This window comes from Artemia sp. Qi Xiang Cuo, chromosome 17, assembly GCF_049724085.1.
Source record: "Artemia sp. Qi Xiang Cuo chromosome 17, ASM4972408v1, whole genome shotgun sequence".
In the NCBI taxonomy this organism is placed as follows: domain Eukaryota; kingdom Metazoa; phylum Arthropoda; class Branchiopoda; order Anostraca; family Artemiidae; genus Artemia; species Artemia sp. Qi Xiang Cuo.
This window is the reverse complement of record NC_142810.1, coordinates 30,339,956-30,367,908: the sequence shown is the minus strand read 5'-3', so window position 1 is coordinate 30,367,908 and position 27,953 is coordinate 30,339,956. Positions and strand designations below refer to the sequence as shown.

The window sequence follows — 27,953 nt, the reverse complement described above, 5'->3', positions numbered from 1 at the left end:
AAGTTAGGTTAGATTAAGTTAGGTTAGGTTAAGTTAGGATAGGTTAAATTAAGTTAGGTTAGGCTAAGTTAGGTTAGGCTAGGTTAGCCTACGTACGCGCGCGTACGTAGGCTAACCTAACTTAGCCTAACCTAACTTAATCTAACCTATCCTAACTTAACCTAACCTAACTTAATCTAACCTAACCTAACTTAACCTAACCTAACTTAATCCAACCTAACCTAACCTATATGCGCGCGTACGTAGGCTAACCTAGCCTAACCTAACTTAACCTAACCTAACTTAATCTAACCTAACCTAACCTAATCATACACCTAACTTTTTGCCTGTCTCAAACCTTTTCTTCACGTCTCTTCACGTTTGTGTGTGTGTGTGTGTGTGTGTGTTTGTTTGTGTAAGTTTTTGTTTTTGTAAGTGTTGTGGTGTGTGTTTTTGTTTTGGTGTGTGTGTGTGTAATTTTTGTGTGTGTGTGTGTGTGTAAGTTTTTGTGCGTGTGTGTGTAAGTGTTTTTGTGTATGTGTGTGTGTGTGTGTAAGTTTTTGTGTGTGTGTAAGTTTTTGCGTGTGTTTGTGTGAGTTTTTTTTTTGTTAATGTGTTATTTTTTGTGTTTGTGTTTGTGTGTGTGTGTGTAAGTTTTTGTGTGTGTGTAAGTTTTGGCGTGTGTGTGTGTGAGTTTTAGTGTGTGTGTGTGTGTAAGTTTGTGTGTGTGTGTGTGTGTAAGTTTTTGTGTGCTTGTTAGTTTTTGTGTGCTTTTTTGTTTTGGTGTGCTTGTGTGTGTTTTTGTGTGTGTGTGTGTGTGTGTGAGTGTTTGTGTGTGTGTGTTTGTTTCTGTTTTATTTTTTTCGTGTGTGTGTAATTTATCGTGTGTGTGTGTGTGTAATTTTTAGTGTGAATGTGTAAGTTTTTGTGTGTGTAAGTTTTGGCGTGTGTGTGTAAGTTTTCGTGTGTGTATGTGTTAGTTTTGTGAGTGTGTGTGTGTGTTAGTTTTTGTGCGTGTGTGTGTGTGTTTTTTTGTGTTCTTGTGTAAGTTTTTGTGTGTGTGTGTGTGTTTGTGATTTTGTTTGTGTGTGTTAGTTTTGGCGTGTGTGTGTGAGTTTTCGTGTGTTTGTGTATGTAAGTTTTGTGTGTGTGTGTGTGTGTGTGTAAGTTTTTGTGTGCATTTAAGTTTTTGTGTGCATGTAAGTTTTCGGGTGCTTCCCAAATCATGAGTTTCAGACAACACACTCCTATGAGTGGCTAAGAAATCTAGCTCAGAAAAGTCAAAAATATCAAATTAACCATCCCAAATCATAGGTTTCAGTCAACACACACCTACGAATGGCTATGAAATCCTGCTCAGAAAAGTCAAAAAATATCAACCCACACACCCCCAAATCATAGGTTTCAGACAACACACACCTACAAAAGACTAAGAAATCTGGTTATGAAAAGTCAGAAATAGCAAATTACATATCTCAAATCATAGGTTTCAGACAACACTCACCTATGAACGGCTAAGAAACCTAGCTCAGAAAAGTCAAAAATAGCAAACTAGTCATCCCAAACTATATGTTTCAGACAACAAACACCTATGAAAGGCTAAGAAATCCAGCTCAGAAAGGTCAAAAGTAGCAATCCACCCACCCCAAATCATAGGTTTCAGACACTACACACCTATGAAAGACTAAGAAATCCAACTCAGAAAAGCCTGAAATAGCAACCCACACATCCCAAATCATAGGTTTCAGACACCACACACCTACGAAAGACTAAGAAATCCGGTTATGAAAAGTCGGAAATAGCAAATTACACATCCCAAACTATTGGTTTCAGACAACATTCACCTACGAAATACTAGAAAACCTTAGCTCAGAAAAGCCTGAAATAGCAAACTACACATCCCAAATCATAATGTTCTGACAACACATACCTATGAAAGGCTAAGAAACCTAGCTCAGAAAAGTCGAAAATAGCAAACTACACATCCCAAATCATAGGTTTCAGACACTACACACCTATGAAAAACTAAGAAATCTTACTCAGAAAAGCCCGAAATAGTAATTTACATATCCCAAATCATAAGTTTCAGACAGCATTCACCTACGAAATACTAAGAAACCTTAGCTCAGAAAAGTCTGAAATAGCCAACTATTCATCCCAAACCCGAAGTTTCAGACAACAAACACCTATGAGTGACTATGAATCCTAGCTCTGAAAAGTCCAAAAAGCAAACTACACCTCCCAAATCATAATTTTCTGAAAGGACACATATATGATAGGCTAAGAAATCTAGCTCAGAAAAGTCAAAAATAGAAAATTAACCATCCCAAATCATAGGTTTCAGTCAACACACACCCTTGAATGGCTAAGAAATTCTGCTCAGAAAAGTAAAAAAATAGCAACCCACACACCCCAAATCATAGGTTTCAGACACCACACACCTGCGAAAGACTAAGAAATCCGGTTATGAAAAGTCGGAAATAGCAAATTACATATCCCAAATCATAGGTTTCAGACAACACACCTATGAACGGCTAAGAAACCTAGCTCAGAAAAGTCAAAAATAGCAAACTAGTCATCCCAAACTATAGGTTTCAGACAGCAAACAACTATGAAAGGCTAAGAAATCCAGATCAGAAAAGTCAAAAATATCAAAGTAACCATCCCTAATCATAGGTTTCAGTCAACACACACCTACGAATGGCTAAGAAATCCAGCTCAGAAAAGTCAAAAAAATAGCAACCCACACATCCCAAATCATAGGTTTCAGACACCACACACCTACGAAAGACTAAGAAATCCGGTTATGAAAAGTCGGAAATAGCAAATTACATATCCCAAATCATAGGTTTCAGAAAACACTCACCTATGAACGGCTAAGAAACCTAGCTCAGAAAAGTCAAAAATATCAAACTAGTCATCCCAAACTATAGGTTTCAGACAACAAACACCTATGAAAGGCTAAGAAATCCAGCTCAGAAAAGTCAAAAGTAGCAATCCACCCACCCCAAATCATAGGTTTCATACAACACACACCTATGAAAGACTAAGAAATCCAGCTCAGAAAAGTCAAAAATAGCCAACTACATATCCCAAATCATCGGTTTCAGTCAACACACACCAACGAAAGACTAAGAAACCTAGCTCAGCCAAGTCAAAAATAGCAAACTATTCATCCCAAACTATTGGTTTCAGTCAACATTCACCTACGAAATACTAAAAAACCTTAGCTCAGAAAAGCCTGAAATAGCAAACTATACATCCCAAATCATAATTTTCTGACAACGCATACCTATGAAAGGCTAAGAAATCCAGCTCAGAAAAGTCGAAAATAGCAAACTACACATCCCAAATCACAGGTTTCAGACACCACACACCTATGAAAGACTAAGAAATCCAACTCAGAAAAGTCAAAAATAGCAAACTACATATCCCAAATCATAAGTTTCACTCAACACACACCAACGAAAGGCTAAGAAACCTAGCTCATAAAAGCCTGAAATAGCAAACTACTCATCCCAAACTATTGGTTTCAGACAACATTCACCTAGGAAATACTAGGAAACCTTAGCTCAGAAAAGCCTGAAGTAGCAAACTACACATCCCAAATCATAGGTTTCAGACAACACACATCAACGAAAGACGGGTGCTCGGGGAGAGCCTTTGAGGGTCTGTGGGTCCCTTGAGGGTTGGTGGTCCTTAGGGAGCTCGGGGGGACCTTTGGGGACCGGGGGATGGGCTTTGGGGGTCCGGGGATGGCATTTGGGTGTCTGGGTGGGCCTTTGGGGGTCTGGGGGCACTTGAGGACCGATTGGTCCTTTGGGAGCCTGTTGGACCTTTGGGGGCCGGGGGCGGGCCTTTGGGGGTCCGGGGGGCCAGTTGGGAGCCTGGGGACATTTGGGGACCGGTGGAGGGCCTTTGGGACCCTGTTGGTCTTTTGGGAACTCGATTGGTCTTTGGGGGGGGCCCGGGGATCGCCGTTGAGGGTCTGGGGTGGGCCTTTGGGGGCGCCGGTGGCCCTTTGGGAGCTTGGGGGACCTTTGAGTGTCCGGGGGGGGGGCAGTTGGGGGCCTGGGGGACATTTGGGGACCGGTGGAGGGCCTTTGGGAGCTTGGGGGGCCTTTGAGGACCGGGGGCTTCCTTCGGGGTTGGGGTAGGAGGATTGGAACCCTTTGGGGTTGGGTTAGAGGACCTCACAACACTGTTCAAATGAAACTTGTGTATTATAACGACCACAGAGTTTCACCTTTAAATTCTCTTCTAAAATCTCTTCAAAAATCTTCTTTTAAAATGTCTCTATCTGTTTCGCTGAAATAGTTCCATAACCTGTCTAAAACGGTTTCGCCCAAATAATCCCTAAACGCAAATTCAGCGTGTTCCTTTGTTATTGGCATCTCTGTGCTAAAGCATTTCAAATTAATAGAAAACCTTCTCGCGCGCTAAAACAATTCATCGCTAAGATGTTTCTTGCCTAATTGTTTCCATGGCCTTTGGTTATTAATATCCTTTGGAGTTCGACCAGTAGAACTGTTCCCGAGGCAAAGACATTAATGACTTGGATCTATTCCTGGAGCAGTACCTGTCAGACATTACTAAACTTTGCCCGGAAACAATTTGATTAATGACTGACAGCAAAGTGAGAAAAATACTGTTTTTCCATTCTCACTGACAAAAACCATGAAACATACATAAATTGCTGTTGACATACATGAAAGTGAGAAAGTTCCTGTTTTTTCATTCTCACTGACAAAAACCATAAAACCATCCATAAATGTGACAAAATTCCTGTTTTTCAAATTCTCACTGACAAAAACCATAAAACATCCAGTTTTTTCAAATTCTCACTGACAAATTCCATAAAAACATACAAAAATTTGACAAAATTCCTGTTTTTCAAATTCTCACTGACAAAATCCATAAAAAACATCAAATAAATCGACCGACACACATAATCATCCATGAATTATGTAAAAAAAAGTTATAGGTGGCAGCAGGGGTGAGCAATGGGGGTATAAGATAGCTCTCTACTGGGGGTGCAATAATGAAAAATTAGGGATGGGTGGGCCCAATAGTAAATTTTTTTTTGATAATTTAAACAAGAAGTGCCCAAAATTAAAAAAAATTGGATTTTGGGGTAGGGTAGGTCTAAAGCTCCCCAGTGCACGTCCCTGCACTGTTCAATTTTTATTCGTTTCGAAAACAGTTACCTGTGGAGTTTCTAAAAGAGAACAAAAACGTGCATGCCTGTTTACAGGGGACACAAATTAAACATTTCTGGATGTCTGTGACGTAATAAGGTTAATATACGTCGAAGCTGAAAGCTTAAGGGGGAATAGAAATCAGACTTTTTCTATTATAGCAGCTTCTCAGTTCCTTGACTAACCTACAACAGTAAGCAAATTGAAAGTTCATTTTCAAAAATTTCCACTCTGTTCGTTTGCATGTTTAATATGCAGAAGTAGGCATGTCCAAACCAAGATTTTGCAAATTCATTGAGTTTGTCGACAAATGCATAGCAACAAATTTAAGGCATTTTTAGAGCAATTAAAAAACGAGGGGCCAAAACTTGGGCTGTTCCACTTACACTGATATTTTATGATTTTCTAAAACATGTTATAAGTTTTCTACTTTTTTTTTAATATTCACGAGTTTGAAACCCCTGAAGCCCTCCCCTTCGTCCCAGAATCAATTTCTACGGGAGTGCTTGCTTACAACTGGTTGCAGGCAATACTATCTCAAAGTGCTGAGGGACAAAGAACCTAAGTCAAAAGAAAAATGGAACAAGCAGTGGCTTCAATTCATGAGGGTGCAGGGGGGGGGGGAGGGCAAATGTTTTTTCGAAATATAGGGAGAGGGGTAATTTTGTTGTTTTATTCATTTTTTTCCAAGAAAACCCAAAAACGAAAAAATACAAATGCATTTTCCAATTGAAATATCCCAAAATGGTATTGTTCAAATTTGGGAGGCAAATTCACCCCCCCCCCCCCAAATTAAAACCCCTGGTAACAAGAGCGAAAAATATTCCTACTTCTTTTGTTTATGCACCTTCTATTTTTACTTTGTCTTTTTGTATGGATTTTTAGATAATATTCTTTTATTCAGAATTACAAATAGAAAATATAAAATCAACATAATTTTTTTTAAATATTTCCTACTCGAAGCTGATATTTCCCTTGTCCTTTAAACAATAAATATCCCTGATCATTCATTGAGTTTAAAAAAACACCAAATTTTTGAGTATCTATCCCAAGTCTGTTTGCAACATCTTGCATCTCTTTCACTGAAAAAAATACTCTTTTCGCTTCCTTCTGCAATAGATTGCAATGCAGCGATGAACCGACGCTTTTGATTCGCTTTTGACATACCACTACCGTGCTGCGACCGACGCATATCAAGATTACCGAATTCGTCGGTTGCGGTATCAGCGAGACTACACTTCATTACTTCTATAACATCAGATGCATCTTCTGTAGTTACTTCTTCCCTTAGATCCACTTTGGCGCGGGCTATGGCCAACCGTATGAGTGCTTCCAGCTGACGAGTTGTAACTGCAGTTATATCACCACTGCGTGCAGCATTTTGTCGTAGCTCAAGATAAAATTCTTGCAATTTACGTTTCGCCTCATCTGACAAAATAGGTTTTACATATTTTTTAGCGTAGGGTATATACTTTCGCAATAAACACAGAGGAATGACATTATCATCTGTTGTTAGCTTGTCTTTGATAAATTCCTCTTTCCCACTCAATATTTCATCAGCTACTAATGAAGCTGGGACAAATGAATTATGATTTTTCGAATGAAGTCCAATAATATGCTTTGAAATTTTGTAATCATGAGAGGCCGATGGTCGATCAACTAATATGAACACCATGTCAAACCTAGACAGCAGTGCTGGCCCTAAACAGATATTCTCCGATACTGTTTTGTTTTTATCATAGTGCCCACCGTGAGGATTAGCTGCTGCAATGACTGAAGTACGAGCAGGCAAAGAGCAAACAATCCCAGCTTTCGCTATACTAACGCTCTGCTGTTCCATGGCTTCAAGGAGAGCTTGATGTTGCGACGTCATTTTATCAAACTCGTCAATACAGCATATTCCCTGGTCGGCAAGGACTAATGCACCAGCCTCTTTCCATTTTTCCATTTTTCACCGCTTTTTTCCATTGACCACAAAATATGTAACTAATTATTTTGCGGATTATATGAGGATTATAAATCCTCTATTAGTTTTTTTTTGTCTAGTGATTGGCGATCTGTGGCTTGGACAAGATAAGGGATATCGCTTCGAAACTTTCCTGACCTTCTCAACTTTTAGCAAGCTTTCCAAAATTGTGTGCGCAAACAAACAAGAGCTAGACAGATACAAGTTCCTTCGTTATTCGACTCATAGATGGGGAAAGGTTTTCTGGAATCTTTCTATTGGCACGTTTACCAGAGATGGTTGTCGGATAACAACCAATCTTGATAGAAAGTAAGAGTTACTGTCCTATTTGTGCCTTTGAGTGTCAGGACACAAATTGACTTCTCAAGGGGGGAGGGGGCTTTGTTACCTAATAACATTAAAGGCTCGAATCGACAAAGCTGTGAGTGGTTTTAAACCATACAAAGCACACGAAGCGGACTAAGTGGATCCCATATTGCTTCAATAAAGGTGAAACTGATTTACATTGGTCTATTCAATTGGGATTGCAAGGTAAAGCCTCACGCTAGTCGGGGCTCCCTTAAATGGCTAAAATTAGACGCATCTTCACACCTAAATAAAAAAAAAATATTCTGCAAATCCTCAGTCTTATGGAATATTACACAAACGTTTTTTATAAAGTTACTCACTTATATGCTACTGAATTATTCTTGCACCTCTTATTTTATTCCATTGTGGGATTTGTTTTTTTTTCGTATTCCAATATTCCTCTGCTCTGTTTTGTAGAATGGAACATGTCACTGCAGAAACCATTCAAGAGTTGTTCACAGGAAGAAGTAAGCCCTCCCCAAGTCTGGAACATTGTTATGAATAGCCTTTTGAGATAATATTTGGGATATATCCTACCCGAGCAAATGCTGATGGCCTTGTGAGTCACTGAGGAGGGTCACAAGTTGTGACCCCCCTCCGAAATAATTTTTTTTGGATGCTGTTTTAATTAGGACCAAGATTGTTAAAAGAAATCCAAGCTTGGTCAAAAGTTCATAATTCACAGTATGCTGCAGTTAAAAGAGGCGCTGTAATTTTCACTCCAAAGCCAACAGGAAGTTCCATTTATTTTAAGGATGTATCACCAGCTGGTATGAGTGAAGAAGCATAGTAAATATCAGGTGCTTATTATAGGTCGCAAATTTTGCTGGAAAACCAATATCACAAAAAACATGGAAAATCACTGTTGCTCCAACATAATGCCAGAGACTGATAGGGAAGAGCTGGGACATGGAGCGTGATAAGGTCAGGTACCTACGTAAATTAGGCAGTAGATAGATCAATTCTGTCATAAGGGTTTGTGTTTTGGATATAATTTTAATTGGACTCAGGGCCAAATGAAATTCTTAGTAATGGTAAAAAAGATTAGCATGACTTACGGTTTCAATAGTATTTCATGAAATTGCTACGACATCTATATAGACAGATTTGTGACTTGAACAAGCAATAATGCTTCTTGAGGCGTAAATTTTCGAAATAATATTAGACTTCTGATTAATAGCATTTGGACATCGAAAATAGCAGATCTGGTATGTGAAAAAATAAGAAAAAACAAATCCTATCAAGTCTTGCATCATGAGTAATGCAATAAAAGCCCTGACTGCCAAGCATGCCTAAAAGCCCTGCAGAATATAAGAAGCTGGCAAAACCTGAATTAGAATTTCTGAACTATTGAATAGCATAGCTTCAAAAGAAAGTAGAATTACCTTGCTGTGGGTTTTAGGTCTCTACGGAATCGAACGCAATAAGAATATGGGTAAAGCTGCGAAAGCCGAAACCTCAAAGAAACGTTGAGGACCAGAACCTTCCATCCCTGTCCTTCAAGGCTGCGAGAAAGCAGTCGTAAGAACGTGGAGTACAGAGAGAGTGAAGCTAGACTAGGATAAAAGGTAGGATGCGTTCAGAATAGGGAAGTTTTCTTGTTTGAAACTTCACTTTGGCTAAAAACAACCTACGGCTAAAGAAAGCTAAAAAAATTAGCGATCCAGGCTAGAATGGAAATTTTTGGGGAGTATCTTTTCCTAAAAGGAAGGATCGAGTCCCCTGGTTGTCAAAATTGTGGGATCGCTGTGAAAAATCAAGAGCCCCAAACATAGGTTGCTTCTACAGCCAGGATAAGACACCGAATCGGGGCCTTTCATTGTCTGGATTTCAATTTGAAGGTTACCATTGCAAGTGGCAGTGTCCACAGAAAAGCTGATGATTAGGAAATTAGTAACTAAAAAATTTTCCGCATACTGATCAATGGTCTGCATAGCGCAGGTACCAACCTCCTGGTTTTCTATCTCGGCTAGGAGTGAAATGTGTGGTTGGGGGTTAAACATCCGACGTTTCCTGTGCAACGATTATGAAAGTATGATCAAATTCACCATTCGTCCCTTCGACCCAGGCTCCTGGTTGGGTTTAACCTGATTGTGGGGGCGTACAGGCAATGGACCCCTGCAGCCTGTGCTTTCTGACCAGCAGGTCCGCCCCGTACGTAATGCAATATAAGACAAACCACCCCACCGCAAAGGTCACTTACTATTCATGTTTTTACAACTAATCAAGAAATCTAAGCAGTGACAAAGAAGGTCTTCCATTATTGCTTGTGTGAGGAATTGATCGGTTGATTTACGTTCCATTTAAACTATCATATTTTAGTATGAAACTTATCAGAAAGTTTAGATGAAATACATATTTTCCTAGTTTACTGATGGATTTCTAAAGACTTAAAATTATTGGACGTGACCTGTTCTGATCTGTTTTCATTTCAGATCTGTTTTAAACTAAATGCTGCTTAAAAAGTACCAAAGGTCATCAATAAATTTGTGATTCATTATTCAGCTGGAGATCACTGAATTGCATAGCTTGATTTGTCCAAAGACTTCGCCAAAAACCAACAAATGAAAAACGGCTCACGGAAGTTTTGAATACTTAAAAACCCTTACCCTTTAAGATCTTTACAATTCCGCTCAGTGTGACACTATCGCCTGGGAGAAGAGAATCCACCAGATCTTCAGTCAAAACGCAGTCCATTGTTCTCGGCACTCTTCCGAGTGCCGAGTGTTGCGAAAAAATCACAACATCATCCGCAAACATAACAATTTTGCAGATTGGAAGAAACTCAGGCAAATCATTAATAAAGAGAAGAAATAGAGTAGGACCCAAAACAGAGCCCTGAGGAACTCCTTAATTTACGGAAAATGACTTAGATCGGATTCCATTCACCAGTGCATCTTCACCAGTGCAATGCTAATTAGGTGTTTTAAAAGCATACTTCAAGAAAACTGAGAAAATACTATCTGGGAGGGACTTCGATTTCCCAAACAAAAACTTGCCAAAAAACTGGAAACTGATATGGAAATTACGCTATGTTGGAGCAGAAAGTGTGAATAGCAATTCGGTGGTGAATTAGAAAGTGCTAATTAAACATACTAACAGGAGCTAAGAAAAACTTTTTCGCAGAACCGTTTTAGTAGAAAACATGGACATGCTGTTTTTTTGTTTTTTTTTGCTAAAACTAGACTCATACAAGGATTCAAAAAAGTATAATTGGAAGCATACAAAAGGCCAATGAGCCCCCCCCCCCCCATCACGAATAAATAAACGTTCAAATAGGGATAAGTCCAAATTAACGTATTACGTCGAAAATCCCTCCATCACTGAATTTTTAGCGGAGGGGTAAGCACGTTACATCTTGTGTAGACCGGACTTATTAAAGGATTTTCGAATAGTTATGTACGGAAAGCGAAAGGGTTGCCCGTAGAAACTGGGTTCAAAACACGACAAGTCTTAATTAAGTGCTAAAAAAACATCAAAGCTGTGAACTGGCTTGATACAAGAGTATACCAAGCAGTGTTTCCACTTCTCCCGATTTTTCGGGAGATCTACCGAATTTCTGATCAATCTCCCGACAAAAAAAGAAGATACCGAATTTACCGAAAATCTCCAGAAAACTTATTCCCCGGAACATTCTACTTTGTGGTCATTCTTTTTTTTTTTACCTAGCCGTTGTCTGTCGTCTTTTAGGAATTGTTCCTAACGTCCCAGGCAATTGAGGCACCGCGATTTGAATTTATTGGCATAGGTTTGCCCATTATCCATTCCACAGTGGTTGCATCGATTTTCTGTTTTTGATCTTTTAAGCACCTTCAAGGTTTGTAATCAACTAATTATTTTCAATTCATAAACTAACCACAGGTGCTGGCTTGCACCAAGAAGATGAGAACTAGCACTATGGGGGTCCAGCTGGTTAAGTAGGTTCAAAATGATCCAAAGTTACTACAAATTTAAATGAATATGACAAAAATCAGACTTTGTCTGCAGTTGCTCTGTAGAACTGAAGGGGTTTGCCTCAAATAATCCAGTACAAGATACAGAGAAAAAAATTGCAGCATTTTGAGAACAATTTACCATTTTTGCTGGTTGGCAGAATAGTCCCATTCCTGAAAAATATGCCGCATAAAAATGTTACTGATAAAGTAAGATTGGGTAAGCAGAAAGTGACGAATATAGTCCGCCAGGGCCTGTCATTGCATTATAAAACATAAAACAGCGAAGAAAAGATGAACACGAGTACAATTAGTGGTCGAAAAGTGCCATTGACAAAGAATGGCGGGAACATTTCGATAGTGCCAATGATTAAAACAGTGACTCTGACAGCCGAGAATTACTGGAAATCGGCTTTGAGTGCGAAGGACCACCGTGGAAACCAAACTTGGCAAAGTTTGTACAATACTTGTGTTCCTTGCTGTTTTCGAACGTAGCTTCAGAAAGACTGTTCAGCTTACTCAAGAAGTAAAGACAGACAGAAGGAATCATTTGGTAACAGCAACTTTGGCTTCCACGATTCAGACGAAACTTGAAATGAAATGAGTCGGGTTTACAGCATACACACTGACGGTTAACCAGCCCCTCAAAATGAGGCTGAAAAGAGTATTAGCGTCTATAATCGAAGCTGAGGTACTGCATGATCAAAGGAGACTGTTCATATAAAAAGCCATGCGATTGACACAGATAATCATTGTAATTCGGTATATGTATCTGAAAGTTATACTATTTTTTCAGTTATATCAATACTAATTAGCTACGATTTTGCGTTTTCTCTTTATCATTTGTGAATATCTCTGGGGATGGTGGCAAAAAAGGTTATCTACTCAACTCAGACTCAATGGTCAAAGGCCTTGTGTCCGTAATTCGTCCAGATTTTCTCTCCCATTCCTGAACTTAGTGGGATGTCGTGTGGAATCTGAAAGGGCGAAAAAAAGTAGGGGTCGATGAAGAAAAATGTCTTAATTAAACAGCTTTAGAGTCTGAATGAAATATAACTGCATATAACTTAGTTTCAAAATTAGTTTATAGTTAGTTTATATAACTTAGTTTCAAAATTAAATACATTTCAAGATTCTAGCTGCTTCCTTTTGTCATGTTTGACAACGTTGATCGACGAATTTTCTTTCCTGAATTGCAGCTGGCTCCAGTAAATCTGCACTCCAAACATTTAGAACGTGGTACTTTATACTCAAATCGCTTGAACACCTCCAAAAACTCAATACAAAAAAATAAAAAATAAAAATTCTACAAATCCTGAGATCCATCTCCCGATTTTCTCACGACTCCTGAGAGCCATATCCAGATTTTCTCCCGAAAATTGTCAAGATTTTACAGATTGTTTGAAAAGATAAGTGGAAACACTGATACCAAGCCCAAATTGGGGGATTTACCAGCAGGGTCATTGACCGACTGAGTGCAAAAGTGAGAAGTCTTTTGTATACGCAAATAAGAACTAAATTCAAGCTCAAGGATAGCATTGGCCTTTGAAATTGTGAGGCCCCAAAACTAGTTTTTGGGTAGTTCTTAGCCACTTGGCTGTCTCCACATTATCATTGAACAGTATTTTTGCCCTACCCCGGCCAGAATTACTGCTTTATGGCACAGAACGACAGAAATTGTTGAACTAGAATTTGTTAAATTTTATGGTTAAACTCTTTTTGCACAACTATCTAAATTTTCTTTTGCTAGTATCTTTTGGTGTACAAAGTTAATTCTAAGCAGAAAAAGCCGCCGGGTAAATCATCATAAAAGCAGGTTCAATTAATGCATACATTGTTGATGAAATTCAGTTTTTTATAGTTTCGGTTTCTATTGGTAAGGATAGCTCTCTTATCGTTCATTACCTTTAACTGTTATTCGTCAGCTATTATTTACATTGAAACATCAAGTCTCCAGATCAGACTCCCTGATAGAAATATAAAACTCATCAATACACGTGAAAAAAAAAAAAATCAGCCTGAAGGATCTTGAGATTTCACGAGGCTTGGGCAGGACAAAAGGGGTATATGAACTTAGAGGGTGGGGGGGGGGATCAAACTCAGAAAGGTGTTTTTTTATACCTTTTTTTATTGTGACAAGCCTATGGCTTTCTCCTTTATTGAATAAAGTATTATAAATAAATAAATAATCTTTCGAATCGTGATTCAAAAGTGTTTTTTTATAGCTATTGTCTTTTCGGGGAAAGAAAATTGAATCTTCCATAACCCTCATCTGACTTCGCCACTTCGCTATTGAACGAAAAATTTGATTGTTAAAAAAAGATACTGTTTAGATCAAAACGCCCGTTTCTACAAATCAGGTCACTAGACATTGTTTCAGGCACACCCACAAGATTTTTCACTTAGGGGGGGGGTGCACTAATGAAAAATTAGGGATGGGTGGGCCCAATAGTAAATTTTTTTTTGATAATTTAAACAAGAAGTACCCAAAATTAAAACAAAAAATTGGATTTTGGGGTAGGGTAGGTCTAAAGCTCCCCAGTGCACGTCCCTGCACTGTTCAATTTTTATTCGTTTCGAAAACAGTTGCCTGTGGAGTTTCTAAAAGAGAACAAAAACGTGTATGCCTGTTTACAGGGGACACAAATTAAACATTTCTGGATGTCTGTGACGTAATAAGGTTAATATACGTCGAAGCTGAAAGCTTAAGGGGGAATAGAAATCAGACTTTTGCTATTATAGCAGCTTCTCAGTTCCTTGACTAACCTACAACAGTAAGCAAATTGAAGGTTCATTTTCAAAAATTTCCACTCTGTTCGTTTGCATGTTTAATATGCAGAAGTAGGCATGTGCAAACCAAGATTTTGCAAATTCATTGAGTTTGTCGACAAATGCATAGCAACAAATTTAAGGCATTTTTAGAGCAATTAAAAAACGAGGGGCCAAAACTTGGGCTGTTCCACTTACACTGAGATTTTATGATTTTCTAAAACATGTTATAAGTGTTCTACTATTTTTTTTTAATTTTCACGAGTTTGAAACCCCTGAAGCCCTCCCCTTCGTCCCAGAATCAATTTCTACGGGAGTGCTTGCTTACAACTGGTTGCAGGCAATACTATCTCAAAGTGCTGAGGGACAAAGAACCTAAGTCAAAAGAAAAATGGAACAAGCAGTGGCTTCAATTCATGAGGGTGCAGGGGGGAGGGCAAATGTATTTTCAAAATATAGTATATCTAACCAGTACTTCTTACACGGTGTAAAGAAGCAATGTGGTGACGAGGCAGTATTTAAATACATGTATTTGATAGATAGATAGATAAATAGATATTTTATTTATGAAATATACATAACGCTACAAAATACACCTGCGCACATGCCTAGTGGCATAATTGAGCGCATTAAAAATTACAACAAATTATTAAACACCATTAGCAATTTAAATGAAAACGAAAAAAAAATTCCTCACCATTCTGCGAAACTGCTGGTAATCAGCGCACTCTCTAATATCCAAGGGAATAGAATTCCACACCTTCGGACCAATATGCCTCAAACTAAATCCTGCTCTAGTTGTTCGCCTAAACTCTTGTGAGAAATGGAACCTGAGTGATGTCGGATATGAATGACGCTGTGAGTTAAGAAGAAAAGTTTCATGGATATCTGATGCTAACTGACCAAAAACGTAATTATGACATATCAGGGACATTGCAATGAAATAAAGTTGATGTGAAGACAAAATTACAGCTGATCCAAAGAAATGAGTTACAGAAGACTTTTTATCAATTTGAAAAGTATCCTTATAACTTTATTTTGTAAAATTTGAAGGGGTTTATAAACTGAAGGAAAGGTTGAAGCCCAAACTGAAACACAATATAGAAAAAAAGGGTGGACCAGAGAAAAGTAAATTGATTTAAGTATACTAACCAGAAAAACATGGCGGAGACGGCACATAATCCCAACATTCCTAGAAACTTTTACTGATAGATTTTTAACATGTTCCTGGAACGACAAATTTTCATCAATAATTATCCCAAGATATCTAAACTGTTGAACCCGTTTCAGTTCCACATTATTTAAATAAAGAGAAAAAACATCAGAATTGACTGAGCCAACTCGTGAAAATAGTATATACTGGCATTTCCTTTCATTTAATAGAAGAACGTTTCGACAATACCACTCTGAAGTAGTTGATAAGAGTACTTTGGATGTTCAAGAAAAGCTGTGTTAAATCTGAATGGGAAGAAAAAATCACAACATCATCCGCAAACATAACAATTTTGCAGATTGGAAGAAACTCAGTTAAATCATTAATAAAGAGAAGAAATAGAGTAGGACCCAAAACAGAGCCCTGAGGAACTCCTTAATTTACGGAAAATGACTTAGATCGGATTCCATTCACCAGTGCATCTGGTGAAGTGCATCCAGGGAATGTTGGGATTATGTGCCGTCTCCGCCATGTTTTTCTGGTTAGTATACTTAAATCAATTTACTTTTCTCTGGTCCACCCTTTTTTTCTATATTGTGTTTCAGTGTGGGCTTCAACCTTTCCTTCAGTTTATAAACCCCTTCAAATTTTACAAAATAAAGTTCTAAGGATACTTTTTCAGATTGATAATAGGTCTTATGTTACTCATCTTTTTGGATCAGCTGGAATTTTTTCTTTACATCAACTTCATTTAACGAAGTACTGTTCTCGGCACTCTTCCCCAATCTTTCTGATCATCATCTAGTATTTCCTGTATCCTTACCGTCTGCCAGTCCATCGTTTTCGTCTTCGGCGACGACCTAACTGGAATAAACGCCTGGCCTCGACATCCAGGTACTGGACATTTTTCAGGGACTGTATAAATACCATCTGGTTGCAATACTGCACTTTCACTATTGCAAAAACGACATTTAAAAACTAAAAATTTAACCATTGGTTTGACATTCGTTACTCTGATTACAGTTCCTTTTACAGTGACGAGCTTACCAAATAAATTCGCTTTTATACTCTTTAATTGATATAAAGGCTCACAATTTATAAGTCTCACATTGACTCTTGGAATAACTGCTGGCGTATCTACTTTAGTTGAAATCACAGTATACACAGCTAATCCAAAACATTTCAACGCATATTCTGCATTTTCACTGATAATTTCCGTCAAATCTGGTATTGACAATTTCAGATTGTCATTATTCACTAGCGTTGAAAACTCTATTTGAAAATATCCGTTTTTTGCCACATCCTTGGCATGCTGTGAATCCAACTGATCAGACCAAAACGTACAAAGCGCGGAAATTCGTTTAATAGTAATAGATTAAACGAAAAATATTCCTACTTCTTTTGTTTATCCAACTTCTATTTTTACTTTGTCTTTTTGTATGGATTTTTAGATAATATTCTTTTATTCAGAATTATAAATAGAAAATATAAAATCAACATAAATTTTTTTTAAATATTTCCTACTCGAAGCTGATATTTCCCTTGTCCTTTAAACAATAAATATCCCTGATCATTCATTGAGTTTAAGAAGTCACCAAATTTTTGAGTATCTATCCCAAGTCTGTTTGCAACATCTTGCATCTCTTTCACTGAAAAAATACTCTTTTCGCTTCCTTCTGCAATAGATTGCAATGCAGCGATGAACCGACGCTTTTGATTCACTTTTGACATACCACTACCGTGCTGCGACCGACGCATATCAAGATTACCGAATTCGTCGGTTGCGGTATCAGCGAGACTACACTTCATTACTTCTATAACATCAGATGCATCTTCTGTAGTTACTTCTTCCCTTAGATCCGCTTTGGCGCGGGCTATGGCCAACCGTATGAGCGCTTCCAGCTGACGAGTTGTAACTGCAGTTATATCACCACTGCGTGCAGCTTTTTGTCGTAGCTCAAGATAAAATTCTTGCAATTTACGTTTCGCCTCATCTGACAAAATAGGTTTTACATATTTTTTAGCGTAGGCTATATACTTTCGCAATAAACTCAGAGGAATGACATTATCATCTGTTGTTAGCTTGTCTTTGATAAATTCCTCTTTCCCACTCAATATTTCATCAGCTACTAATGAAGCTGGGACAAATGAATTATGATTTTTCGAATGAAGTCCAATAATATGCTTTGATATTTTGTAATCATGAGAGGCCGATGGTCGATCAACTAATATGAACACCATGTCAAACCTAGACAGCAGTGCTGGCCCTAAACGGATATTCTCCGATACTGTTTTGTTTTTATCATAGTGCCCACCGTGAGGATTAGCTGCTGCAATGACTGAAGTACGAGCAGGCAAAGAGCAAACAATCCCAGCTTTCGCTATACTAACGCTCTGCTGTTCCATGGCTTCAAGGAGAGCTTGATGTTGCGACGTCATTTTATCAAACTCGTCAATACAGCATATTCCCTGGTCGGCAAGGACTAATGCACCAGCCTCTAAAGAATATTCTCCACCACCCCCACTCTCACGACACAAAGTGACAGTAAGTCCAGATTTAGTCGTAGTAGTGCCACAGACATAAACTCCTCTCGGTGCAGCAAGGGTGACTGCCTGTAGGAGTTGCGACTTGCCCAGTCCCGGGTCACCAACAATTAATAGATGTGGGTCCCCTCTCATCTGTGCCTCTTCACTACTAGGAGAAATACCACCTAGTAAGGTTAAAAGTAGTCCAGCTTTGACAACATCATGTCCGTATATAGATGGGGCTAAGGATTTGACTAGAAGACCAAGAACGTTTTCTTTAGAGTGAACCTGCTGGATTTCATTGTAATCATCTTCAGTGAATTCGACAGCGTCACAGTCTGACTCACGATTCAGGGTATGTCCTCGCTTGGTGTTCAGTACAGAAATAACGTCAATGTACGGATCATATAGTGTCTTTTCGTCTTGGCGTCGCGTCATACTTTGGCCATCGCCTAAAATAGAATTTTAGATTAATATTTTCGTGACAAACTTGATTTCAAAATTTTAGGCAAGCCTCCGTATCTAAGAAGCACTAGATAACATAGAGTCTTTCTGTTAGATGTATTTTAGTGCCTTATTTAAATAAAGGCTATAGAAGAAGGCACAAATCAGAGGTATTCTATCCTCTCCGCTATCCAATGAATCAACCGGATTTTTCATTTTTTTTCCATTGACCACAAAATATGTAACTAATTATTTTGCGGATTATATGAGGATTATAAATCCTCTAGTAGTTTTTTTTTGTCTAGTGATCGGCGATCTGTGGCTTGGACAAGATAAGGGATATCGCTCCGAAACTTTCCTGACCTTCTCAATTTTTAGCAAGCTTTCCAAAATTTTGTGCGCAAACCAACCAGAGCTAGACAGATACAAGTTCCTTCGTTATTCGACTCATAGATGGGGAAAGGTTTTCTGGAATCTTTCTATTGGCACGTTTACCAGAGATGGTTGTCAGATAACAACCAATCTTGATAGAAAGTAAGAGTTACTGTCCTATTTGTGCCTTTGAGTGTCAGGACACAAATTGACTTCTCAAGGGGGGAGGGGGCCTTGTTACCTAATAACATTAAAGGCTCGAATCGACAAAGCTGTGAGTGGTTTTAAACCTTACAAAAGCACACGAAGCGGACTAAGTGGATCCCATATTGCTTCAATAAAGGTGAAACTGATTTACATTGGTCTATTAAATTGGGATTGCAAGGAAAAGCCTCACGCTAGTCGGGGCTCCCTTAAATGGCTAAAATTAGACGCATCTTCACACCTAAATAAAAAAAAAATATTCTGCAAATCCTCAGTCTTATGGAATATTGCACAAACGTTTTTTATAAAGTTACTCACTTATATGCTACTGAATTATTCTTGCACCTCTTATTTTATTCCATAGTGGGATTTGGTTTTTTTTTCGTATTCCAATATTCCTCTGCTCTGTTTTGTAGAATGGAACATGTCACTGCAGAAACCATTCAAGAGTTGTTCACAGGAAGAAGTAAGCCCTCCCAAAGTCTGGAACATTGTTATGAATACCCTTTTGAGATAATATTTGGGATATATCCTACCCGAGCAAATGCTGATGGCCTTGTGAGTCACTGAGGAGGGTCACAAGTTGTGACCCCCCTCCGAAATAATTTTTTTTGGATGCTGTTTTAATTAGGACCAAGATTGTTAAAAGAAATCCAAGCTTGGTCAAAAGTTCATAATTCACAGTATGCTGCAGTTAAAAGAGGCGCTGTAATTTTCACTCCAAAGCCAACAGGAAGTTCCATTTATTTTAAGGATGTATCACCAGCTGGTATGAGTGAAGAAGCATAGTAAATATCAGGTGCTTATTATAGGTCGCAAATTTTGCTGGAAAACCAATATCACAAAAAACATGGAAAATCACTGTTGCTCCAACATAATGCCAGAGACTGATAGGGAAGAGCTGGGACATGGAGCGTGATAAGGTCAGGTACCTACGTAAATTAGGCAGTAGATAGATCAATTCTGTCATAAGGGTTTGTGTTTTGGATATAATTTTAATTGGACTCAGGGCCAAATGAAATTCTTAGTAATGGTAAAAAAGATTAGCATGACTTACGGTTTCAATAGTATTTCATGAAATTGCTACGACATCTATATAGACAGATTTGTGACTTGAAAAAGCAATAATGCTTCTTGAGACGTAAATTTTCGAAATAATATTACACTTCTGATTAATAGCATTTGGACATCGAAAATAGCAGATCTGGTATGTGAAAAAATAAGAAAAAACAAATCCTATCAAGTCTTGCAACATGAGTGATGCAATAAAAGCCCTGCCTGCCAAGCATGCCTCAAAGCCCTGCAGAATATAAGAAGCTGGAAAAACCTGAATTAGAATTTCTGAACTATTGAATAGCATAGCTTCAAAAGAAAGTAGAATTACCTTGCTGTGGGTTTTAGGTCTCTACGGAATCGAACGTAATAAGAATATGGGTAAAGCTGCGAAAGCCGAAATCTCAAAGAAACGTTGAGGACCAGAACCTTTCATCCCTGTCTTTCAAGGCTGCGAGAAAGCAGTCGTAAGAACGTGGAGTACAGAGAGAGTGAAGCTAGACTAGGATAAAAGGTAGGATGCGTTCAGAATAGGGAAGTTTTCTTGTTTGAAATTTCACTTTGGCTTAAAACAACCTACGGCTAAAGAAAGCTAAAAAAATTAGCGATCCAGGCTAGAATGGAAATTTTTGGGGAGTATCTTTTCCTAAAAGGAAGGATCGAGTCCCCTGGTTGTCAAAATTGTGGGATCGCTGTGAAAAATCAAGAGCCCCAAATATAGGATGCTTCTACAGCCAGGATAAGACACCGAATCGGGGCCTTTCATTGTCTGGATTTCAATTTGAAGGTTACCATTGCAAGTGGCAGTGTCCACAGAAAAGCTGATGATTAGGAAATTAGTAACTAAAAAATTTTTCGCATACTGATCAATGGTCTGCATAGCGCAGGTACAAAACTCCTGGTTTTCTATCTCGGCTAGGAGTGAAATGTGTGGTTGGGGGTTAAACATCCGACGTTTCCTTGCAACGATTATGAAAGTATGATAAAATTCACCATTCGTCCCTTCAACCCAGGCTCCTGGTTGGGTTTAACCTGATTGTGGGGGCGTACAGGCAATGGACCCCTGCAGCCTGTGCTTTCTGACCAGCAGGTCCACCCCGTACGTAATGCAATATAAGACAAACCACCCCACCGCAAAGGTCACTTACTATTCATGTTTTTACAACTAATCAAGAAATCTAAGCAGTGACAAAGAAGGTCTTCCATTATTGCTTGTGTGAGGAATTGATCGGTTGATTTACGTTCCGTTTAAACTATAATATTTTTGTATGAAATTTATCAGAAAGTTTAGATGAAATACACATTTTCCTAGTTTACTGATGGATTTCTAAAGACTTAAAATTATTGGACGTGACCTGTTCTGACCTGTTTTCATTTCAGATCTGTTTTAAACTAAATGCTGCTTAAAAAGTACCAAAGGTCATCAATAAAATTTGTGATTCATTATTCAGCTGGAGATCACTGAATTGCATAGCTTGATTTATCCAAAGACTTCGCCAAAAACCAACAAATGAAAAACGGCTCACGGAATTTTTGAATACTTAAAAACCCTTACCCTTTAAGATCTTTACAATTCCGCTCAGTGTGACACTATCGCCTGGGAGAAGAGAATCCACCAGATCTTCAGTCAAAACGCAGTCCATTGTTCTCGGCACTCTTCCCCAATCTTTCTGATCATCATCTAGTATTTCCTGTATCCTTACCGTCTGCCAGTCCATCGTTTTCGTCTTCGGCGACGACCTAACTGGAATAAACGCCTGGCCTCGACATCCAGGTACTGGACATTTTTCAGGGACTGTGTAAATACCATCTGGTTGCAATACTGCACTTTCACTATTGCAAAAACGACATTTAAAAGCTAAAAATTTAACCATTGGTTTGACATTCGTTACTCTGATTACAGTTCCTTTTACAGTGACGAGCTTACCAAATAAATTCGCTTTTATACTCTTTAATTGATATAAAGGCTCACAATTTATAAGTCTCACATTGACTCTTGGAATAACTGCTGGCGTATCTACTTTAGTTGAAATCACAGTATACACAGCTAATCCAAAACATTTCAAAGCATATTCTGCATTTTCACTGATAATTTCCGTCAAATCTGGTATTGACAATTTCAGATTGTCATTATTCACTAGCGTTGAAAACTCTATTTGAAAATATCCGTTTTTTGCCACATCCTTGGCATGCTGTGAATCCAACTGATCAGACCAAAACGTACAAAGCGCGGAAATTCGTTTAATAGTAATAGATGATTCATCATATCTATCATCATAAAAATAAAGGCTCCATCCTTTCATTGCCTCATCGGTTACTTGGAACACGACAGACTCTGAAAGAGGTTGCTTAATCTTGTTTTGATAAGAGGCCTCTCCCTTATTTCTAGGCCAAGCGCGACCCCAGGGTCTCCTGTTTCCACCTCGATTCATCTGAAAAACAAGGAAAATTGACAGAATGTCGAAAAACAATAGTCATTAAGAAAGGAAATCTGTCTATCTTTCTAAGACACAAAAACAGGAAACTGAGATTTGAAGCAAAAAAAAAGAAGCAGGATTTGAACGCAAATACATTTAGACTGGTATGTTCCTAACTAAAATACCTACGTTTTATCAGATGTTGTACCGGTGACTAAAACAGAAGAAAAGGAGAAAGATCTGGGTTTTGAAAATATTTCTTTTTTTCCTCTTTTTAATTCATCCTTCTAACCAAACAAAAGCAAAAACAATTATGGCAAAAAGGAGATAATATATAAATAGAAATTTGAAAAACATTAACTTAGAATAAGCTCCCCTTAAAAAGAAAATACTTGAAGACCTATAAAACCTGAGCATAACAGTAAAATAAAATCGAAAATGGGCACTACCAAAACTAGCACCAAGTTGTCACCAGCTCATTTTGTAAGATAAATTGATGCTTATTCTGTTGAAGCTCTTCAATGTCTTTCTTCACTATTATTTTAAGGCCAAAAGTTTGTTTACCCTGCAGTAATGTTAAGGCACAGATTATCTATTAGGTTTCATCAGATATCTCACTCCCAGCAAAATACATGGGTCGAAGTGTTCCTCAATCACGTTGGTTATCTCGCCCACCCGCGCAATGTCAGTGGATTAGATTGGATAACAATCTACCCGCGCTTGGTTTGGATAACACTCCGCCTGCACAATGTCATTGGATATCATCGAGCTTTAGGAAGGCAAATTATCTGATCAGATGACTTTTGAGGTTTGTATTAATATTGAAGTGAGATATCAGCGTTAGCATCAATAATTTGTGGTTGAGCTTTGAACTTCTTACACGGTGTAAAGAAGCAATGTGGTGACGAGGCAGTATTTAAATACATGTATTTGATAGATAGATAGATAAATAGATATTTTATATATGAAATATACATAACGCTACAAAATACACCTGCGCACATGCCTAGTGGCATAATTCAGCGCATTAAAAATTACAACAAATTATTAAACACCTTTAGCAATTTAAATAGAAACGAAAAAAAAATTCCTCACCATTCTGCGAAATTGCTGGTAATCAGCTCACTCACTAATATCCAAGGGAATAGAATTCCACACCTTCGGACCAATATGCCTCAAACTAAATCCTGCTCTAGTTGTTCGCCTAAACTCTTGTGAGAAATTAAACCTGAGTGATGTCGGATATGAATGACGCTGCGAGTTAAGAGGGAAAATTCCATGGAAATCTGATGCTAACTGGCCAAAAACGTAATTGTGACATATCTGGGATATTGCAATGAAATGAAGTTGATATAAAGAAAAAATCCCAGCTGATCCAAAAAGATGAGTAACAGAAGACCCATTATCAATCTGAAAAAGTATCCTTAGAACTTTATTTTGTAAAATTTGAAGGGGTTTATAAACTGAAGGAAAGGTTGAAGCCCACACTGAAACACAATATAGAAAAAAAGGGTGGACCAGAGAAAAGTAAATTGATTTAAGTATACTAACCAGAAAAAGATGGCGGAGACAGCACATAATCCCAACATTCCTAGAAACTTTTACCGATAGATTTTTAACATGTTCCTGGAACGACAAATTTTCATCAATAATTATCCCAAGATATCTAAACTGTTGAACCCGTTTCAGTTCCACATTATTTAAATAAAGAGAAAAAACATCAGAATTGACTGAGCCAACTCGTGAAAATAGTATATACTGGCATTTCCTTTCATTTAATAGAAGAACGTTTCGACAATACCACTCTGAAGTAGTTGACAAGAGTACTTTGGATGTTCAGGAAAAGCTGTTTTAAATCTGAATGGGAAGAAAAAATCACAACATCATCCGCAAACATAACAATTTTGCAGATTGGAAGAAACTCAGGCAAATCATTAATAAGGAGAAGAAATAGAGTAGGACCCAAAACAGAGCCCTGAGGAACCCCACAATTTACGGAAAATGACTTAGATCGGATTCCATTTTTACTATCATGATATTCAATTTTTCTTTCAGCAGGGTAAGATGCAAAAAAATTAAAATATTTTGAAGAAAATCCATATTTTTTTAGTTTATTTAGTAAAAGACGGTGATCCACTGAGTCGAACGCCTTGGCCACATCCAAGAGTATAGCCAAGGCGCCCTGACCAGTGTCCAGCGCATTATTTATTTCAATTAAAAGCTGATGTATTGCAAATTCTGCTGATTTTCCTTTAATGAATCCATACTGCGAAGGGTGCAATATTTTATTATTACATTAATAATTTTGAAGTTATTTATGAGCAACTTTTTCCAAAATTTTACTAAAAACAGATAACAGTGAAATTCCTCTATAATTTGAAGGATCCGTAGAAGCACGACCTTTATACAAAGCTAAAACATGGGCATTTTTCAAAAGATCAGAAAAAACTCCATTTAGTGAAGACAAATTAAAAATATGTGCCAACAATGGGGCAATATTAGGAGCTATTTGTTTCACAATTTGTGTAGAAAACCCAAAATCATCCAATGAAAAACTTTGCTTTAGTTTTATTATAGGTCCTTTAACTTCCTGAGGTGCAATTTCAGAAAAATCAAATGAGTTTGGTGGTCAACAACAAAATCAGTCGACTGACTCTCTTGCCTATTTGTACTCAATGCAATCCTAGACCCAATAATACTGGAATGCTTACCAAAAATATCCGAAATTTCTTTTGAATCCGTTACTTTTGAACCATCAAATTCAAGACAATTAACTTCAGAGCTCGAACGATGATTGGGACGGATTTTATCATTGATTAGCTGCCATGTCTTTTTCATATTTGACTTACACTGTAAAAATTTATCGGAAAAATATTTTCTTTTAGCATATATTATAATAGAATTCAATTTATCTCTATAAGTTCTATATTCCTCATAAAATACATCAGAATGGGCAGCCAGATACTGACGATGTTTTTTTCTTTTTATCTTAAGTGACGTCAAAATACCATCCGTAATCGACTGTCAAATTTTTTTGAAACCTTTCCGCGCAAAAATCTTGTCGATGCTGCTTGATCTTGGAGTTGCATCATATCATGGATAAATTTCGAAAAAGCATCATTAACATCATTTTAATCAAAAATGGGGGTCCAGTCTTTATTATCTATCAATTCACGCAAACGCTTAAAATCAATCAATTTTTTCTGTCGGTAAGAATTTTTATTTCCATGTTTTTTAAATGGAGGTTGAGATAAACTTTGGGCTACATCTAAAACAACACTAACTGGAAAATGATCAGACATGTCACAACTAACAGAAGACTATATCGCTTTAAAAGAAACACCAGAAAAGAAAATGTTATCCAGCAAAGTTGCAGTAGTCTTTGTTACTCTCGTAGGTGGCAAAATACTTGGAAAAAGGCCTGAACACAGCATAATGTTCAGAAACTCTTTATGAAAAACCACATCTAAATTCAAAAAATCAAAATTTAAATCACCTGAAATTATTACTAGTTTTTTACATCCACCTAGTTTTACAACTAGGGGCTCAAAAATCTCAAAAAACTCTTTGATATAACTACTTGATATCAACAGACCACTCCTGTGGGAAATAAATTAATTGATCACCTTTCTTAGTCTGAGACCTACACTTTGAATCAGATTTCATACCTGAAAGGGACAACATAGGCATTGGAGACTTTTGCGACAAAAAAGTTTCACATACAGCTACAGTATCTTTAGGAATAGAATTTAATAAAAACTTAAGTTCACTATACGCACTCTGCAATCCTTGCGCATTAACATATAATACCCTTATCGGGAATTCGCATTGCTCAACTTAATTATTTAAAGGGTCATCCGAAAAATCACAATCCGGTAGATTTCTGATAAACTGTACATCTTTATCACTCCCAGTCGAATCATTAAGTATCGCATCTAAGTTTAAATGGGACTCCAAAAACAACTGAAATCTATCCAAATCACAAATAAACAAAGGAAAACTGAATCAAACTTCAATTATTCACAGTGAAGGTTCATTAGCCAGATTGAGGATCTGAGCCACATCGGCTATTGTTTTGCATGATATAATTTGCGAGCCATTTTTCACAAAAATGATGCCTCTCATCATCCACACATTCTTATTTTCAAATCTGTTGCGAGCAAGCTTGAAAACCTCCTGCCTCTCCCTAGTTAACGCTTCATTAACAAAGACGCGGGGACCCTTCAGCATTTTTCGATTGCTAAGTATTTCGACTGCTGCAGCTTCTGAGATCAATGTAAGTTCGATAGGGGCTACACTCAACACTTTCCATGGAATTCAAATACATATTTAGATACAGTTCTGGCAGAGTATTTGAAATACGTATTTAAGCACTTTTTTCCTGTATTTGAAATACAAAATACTTTGATACACAGCGTCAATTACCATCCTGCCATAACATGACAAACTACATTTGAAACGCAGATGGCCTGGCGTCTCGGGCCACTTCAGATGGGATTTCATGTATTCTGCTTTTTGGAAAAACGAATACTTAGGCCCATGATAGTGCACGATGGAAGAAATTTCAGTCACAAAAATTCTTGACAGGAAATATTTCAAAATTAGAGCGTCCAACTTACTCTTGCACTTGAAGGCAGGTTAGATAAGCGTAAAAACTCAAGGTACATGGTGTATAATGATTATTGTACATCAAACAGTGCTTGGTAGCGAAGGGTAAATAAGGACTCAGAAACTTTTAGAAACTCTAAAAATAGGAATTAGGATATCAATTAACACATCAAAAGAATTGGCTTTTTATGCTGATTTAGAATACATAAAATTCATTAAGCTTAATAAAACCCATCTAAAGCTACTAGCCGGAGAAAATTTGACTGATTTTCAAAAAAAGGGTAAAAGAACCCCCCCCCCAAAAAAAAAAGTTATTTGTATATTAATAGTAGACGCGGTAGTAGTAGTTATTAGTAGTATTAGTAGTAGTTATTAGTAGACACGGGGACCCTTCAGCATTTTTCGATTGCTAAGTATTTCGAATGCTGCAGCTTCTGAGATCAATGTAAGTTCGATAGGGGCTACACTCAACACTGTCCATGTAATTCAAATACATATTTAGATACAGTTCTGGCAGAGTATTTGAAATACGTATTTAAGCACTTTTTTCCTGTATTTGAAATACAAAATACTTTGATACACAGCGTCAATTACCATCCTGCCATAACATGACAAACTACATTTGAAACGCAGATGGCCTGGCGTCTCGGGCCACTTCAGATGGGATTTCATGTATTCTGCTTTTTGGAAAAACGAATACTTAGGCCCATGATAGTGCACGATGGAAGAAATTTCAGTCACAAAAATTCTTGACAGGAAATATTTCAAAATTAGAGCGTCCAACTTACTCTTGCACTTGAAGGCAGGTTAGATAAGCGTAAAAACTCAAGGTACATGGTGTATAATGATTATTGTACATCAAACAGTGCTTGGTAGCGAAGTGTAAATAAGGACTCAGAAACTTTTAGAAACTCTAAAAATAGGAATTAGGATATCAATTAACACATCAAAAGAATTGTCTTTTTATGCTGATTTAGAATACAT

The 27,953-nt window shown here is 37.6% G+C and overlaps 3 protein-coding genes across 5 annotated transcripts in view; all 3 read right to left on the bottom strand.

Annotated features, from left to right (window-relative positions):
* Nucleotides 1-15,021, bottom strand: part of corn (microtubule-binding protein cornetto) — a 159,153-nt gene extending 144,132 nt beyond the window's left edge. The window contains exon 1 of the mRNA XM_089102892.1: nt 14,890-15,021. Within this exon, the coding sequence (XP_088959018.1) occupies nt 14,890-14,892 (3 nt within the window). The 5' untranslated portion in view covers nt 14,893-15,021. The remainder of the gene's footprint in view (nt 1-14,889) is intronic.
* On the bottom strand, nt 6,181-7,125 carry LOC148942096 (DNA helicase MCM8-like). The gene has a single exon (XM_089103587.1). The coding sequence runs from the start codon at nt 7,123-7,125 to the stop codon at nt 6,181-6,183; it is 945 nt and encodes a 314-aa protein (XP_088959713.1).
* Nucleotides 15,022-16,117: 1,096 nt separating the features above from the next.
* Nucleotides 16,118-27,953, bottom strand: part of LOC148942094 (DNA helicase MCM8-like) — a 47,217-nt gene continuing 35,381 nt past the window's right edge. For 2 of the 3 annotated variants that reach the window (XM_089103372.1, XM_089103373.1), the window contains 2 exons: nt 21,500-22,376; nt 16,118-18,323 (listed from right to left, as the gene is read on the bottom strand). In XM_089103372.1, coding sequence (XP_088959498.1) covers nt 16,855-18,323; nt 21,500-22,376 — 2,346 coding nt within the window. In that variant the 3' untranslated portion in view covers nt 16,118-16,854. Of the gene's footprint in view, nt 18,324-21,499; nt 22,377-26,140; nt 27,002-27,953 lie in introns of those variants that run through there. The other variant, XM_089103371.1, reaches the window with a different exon arrangement.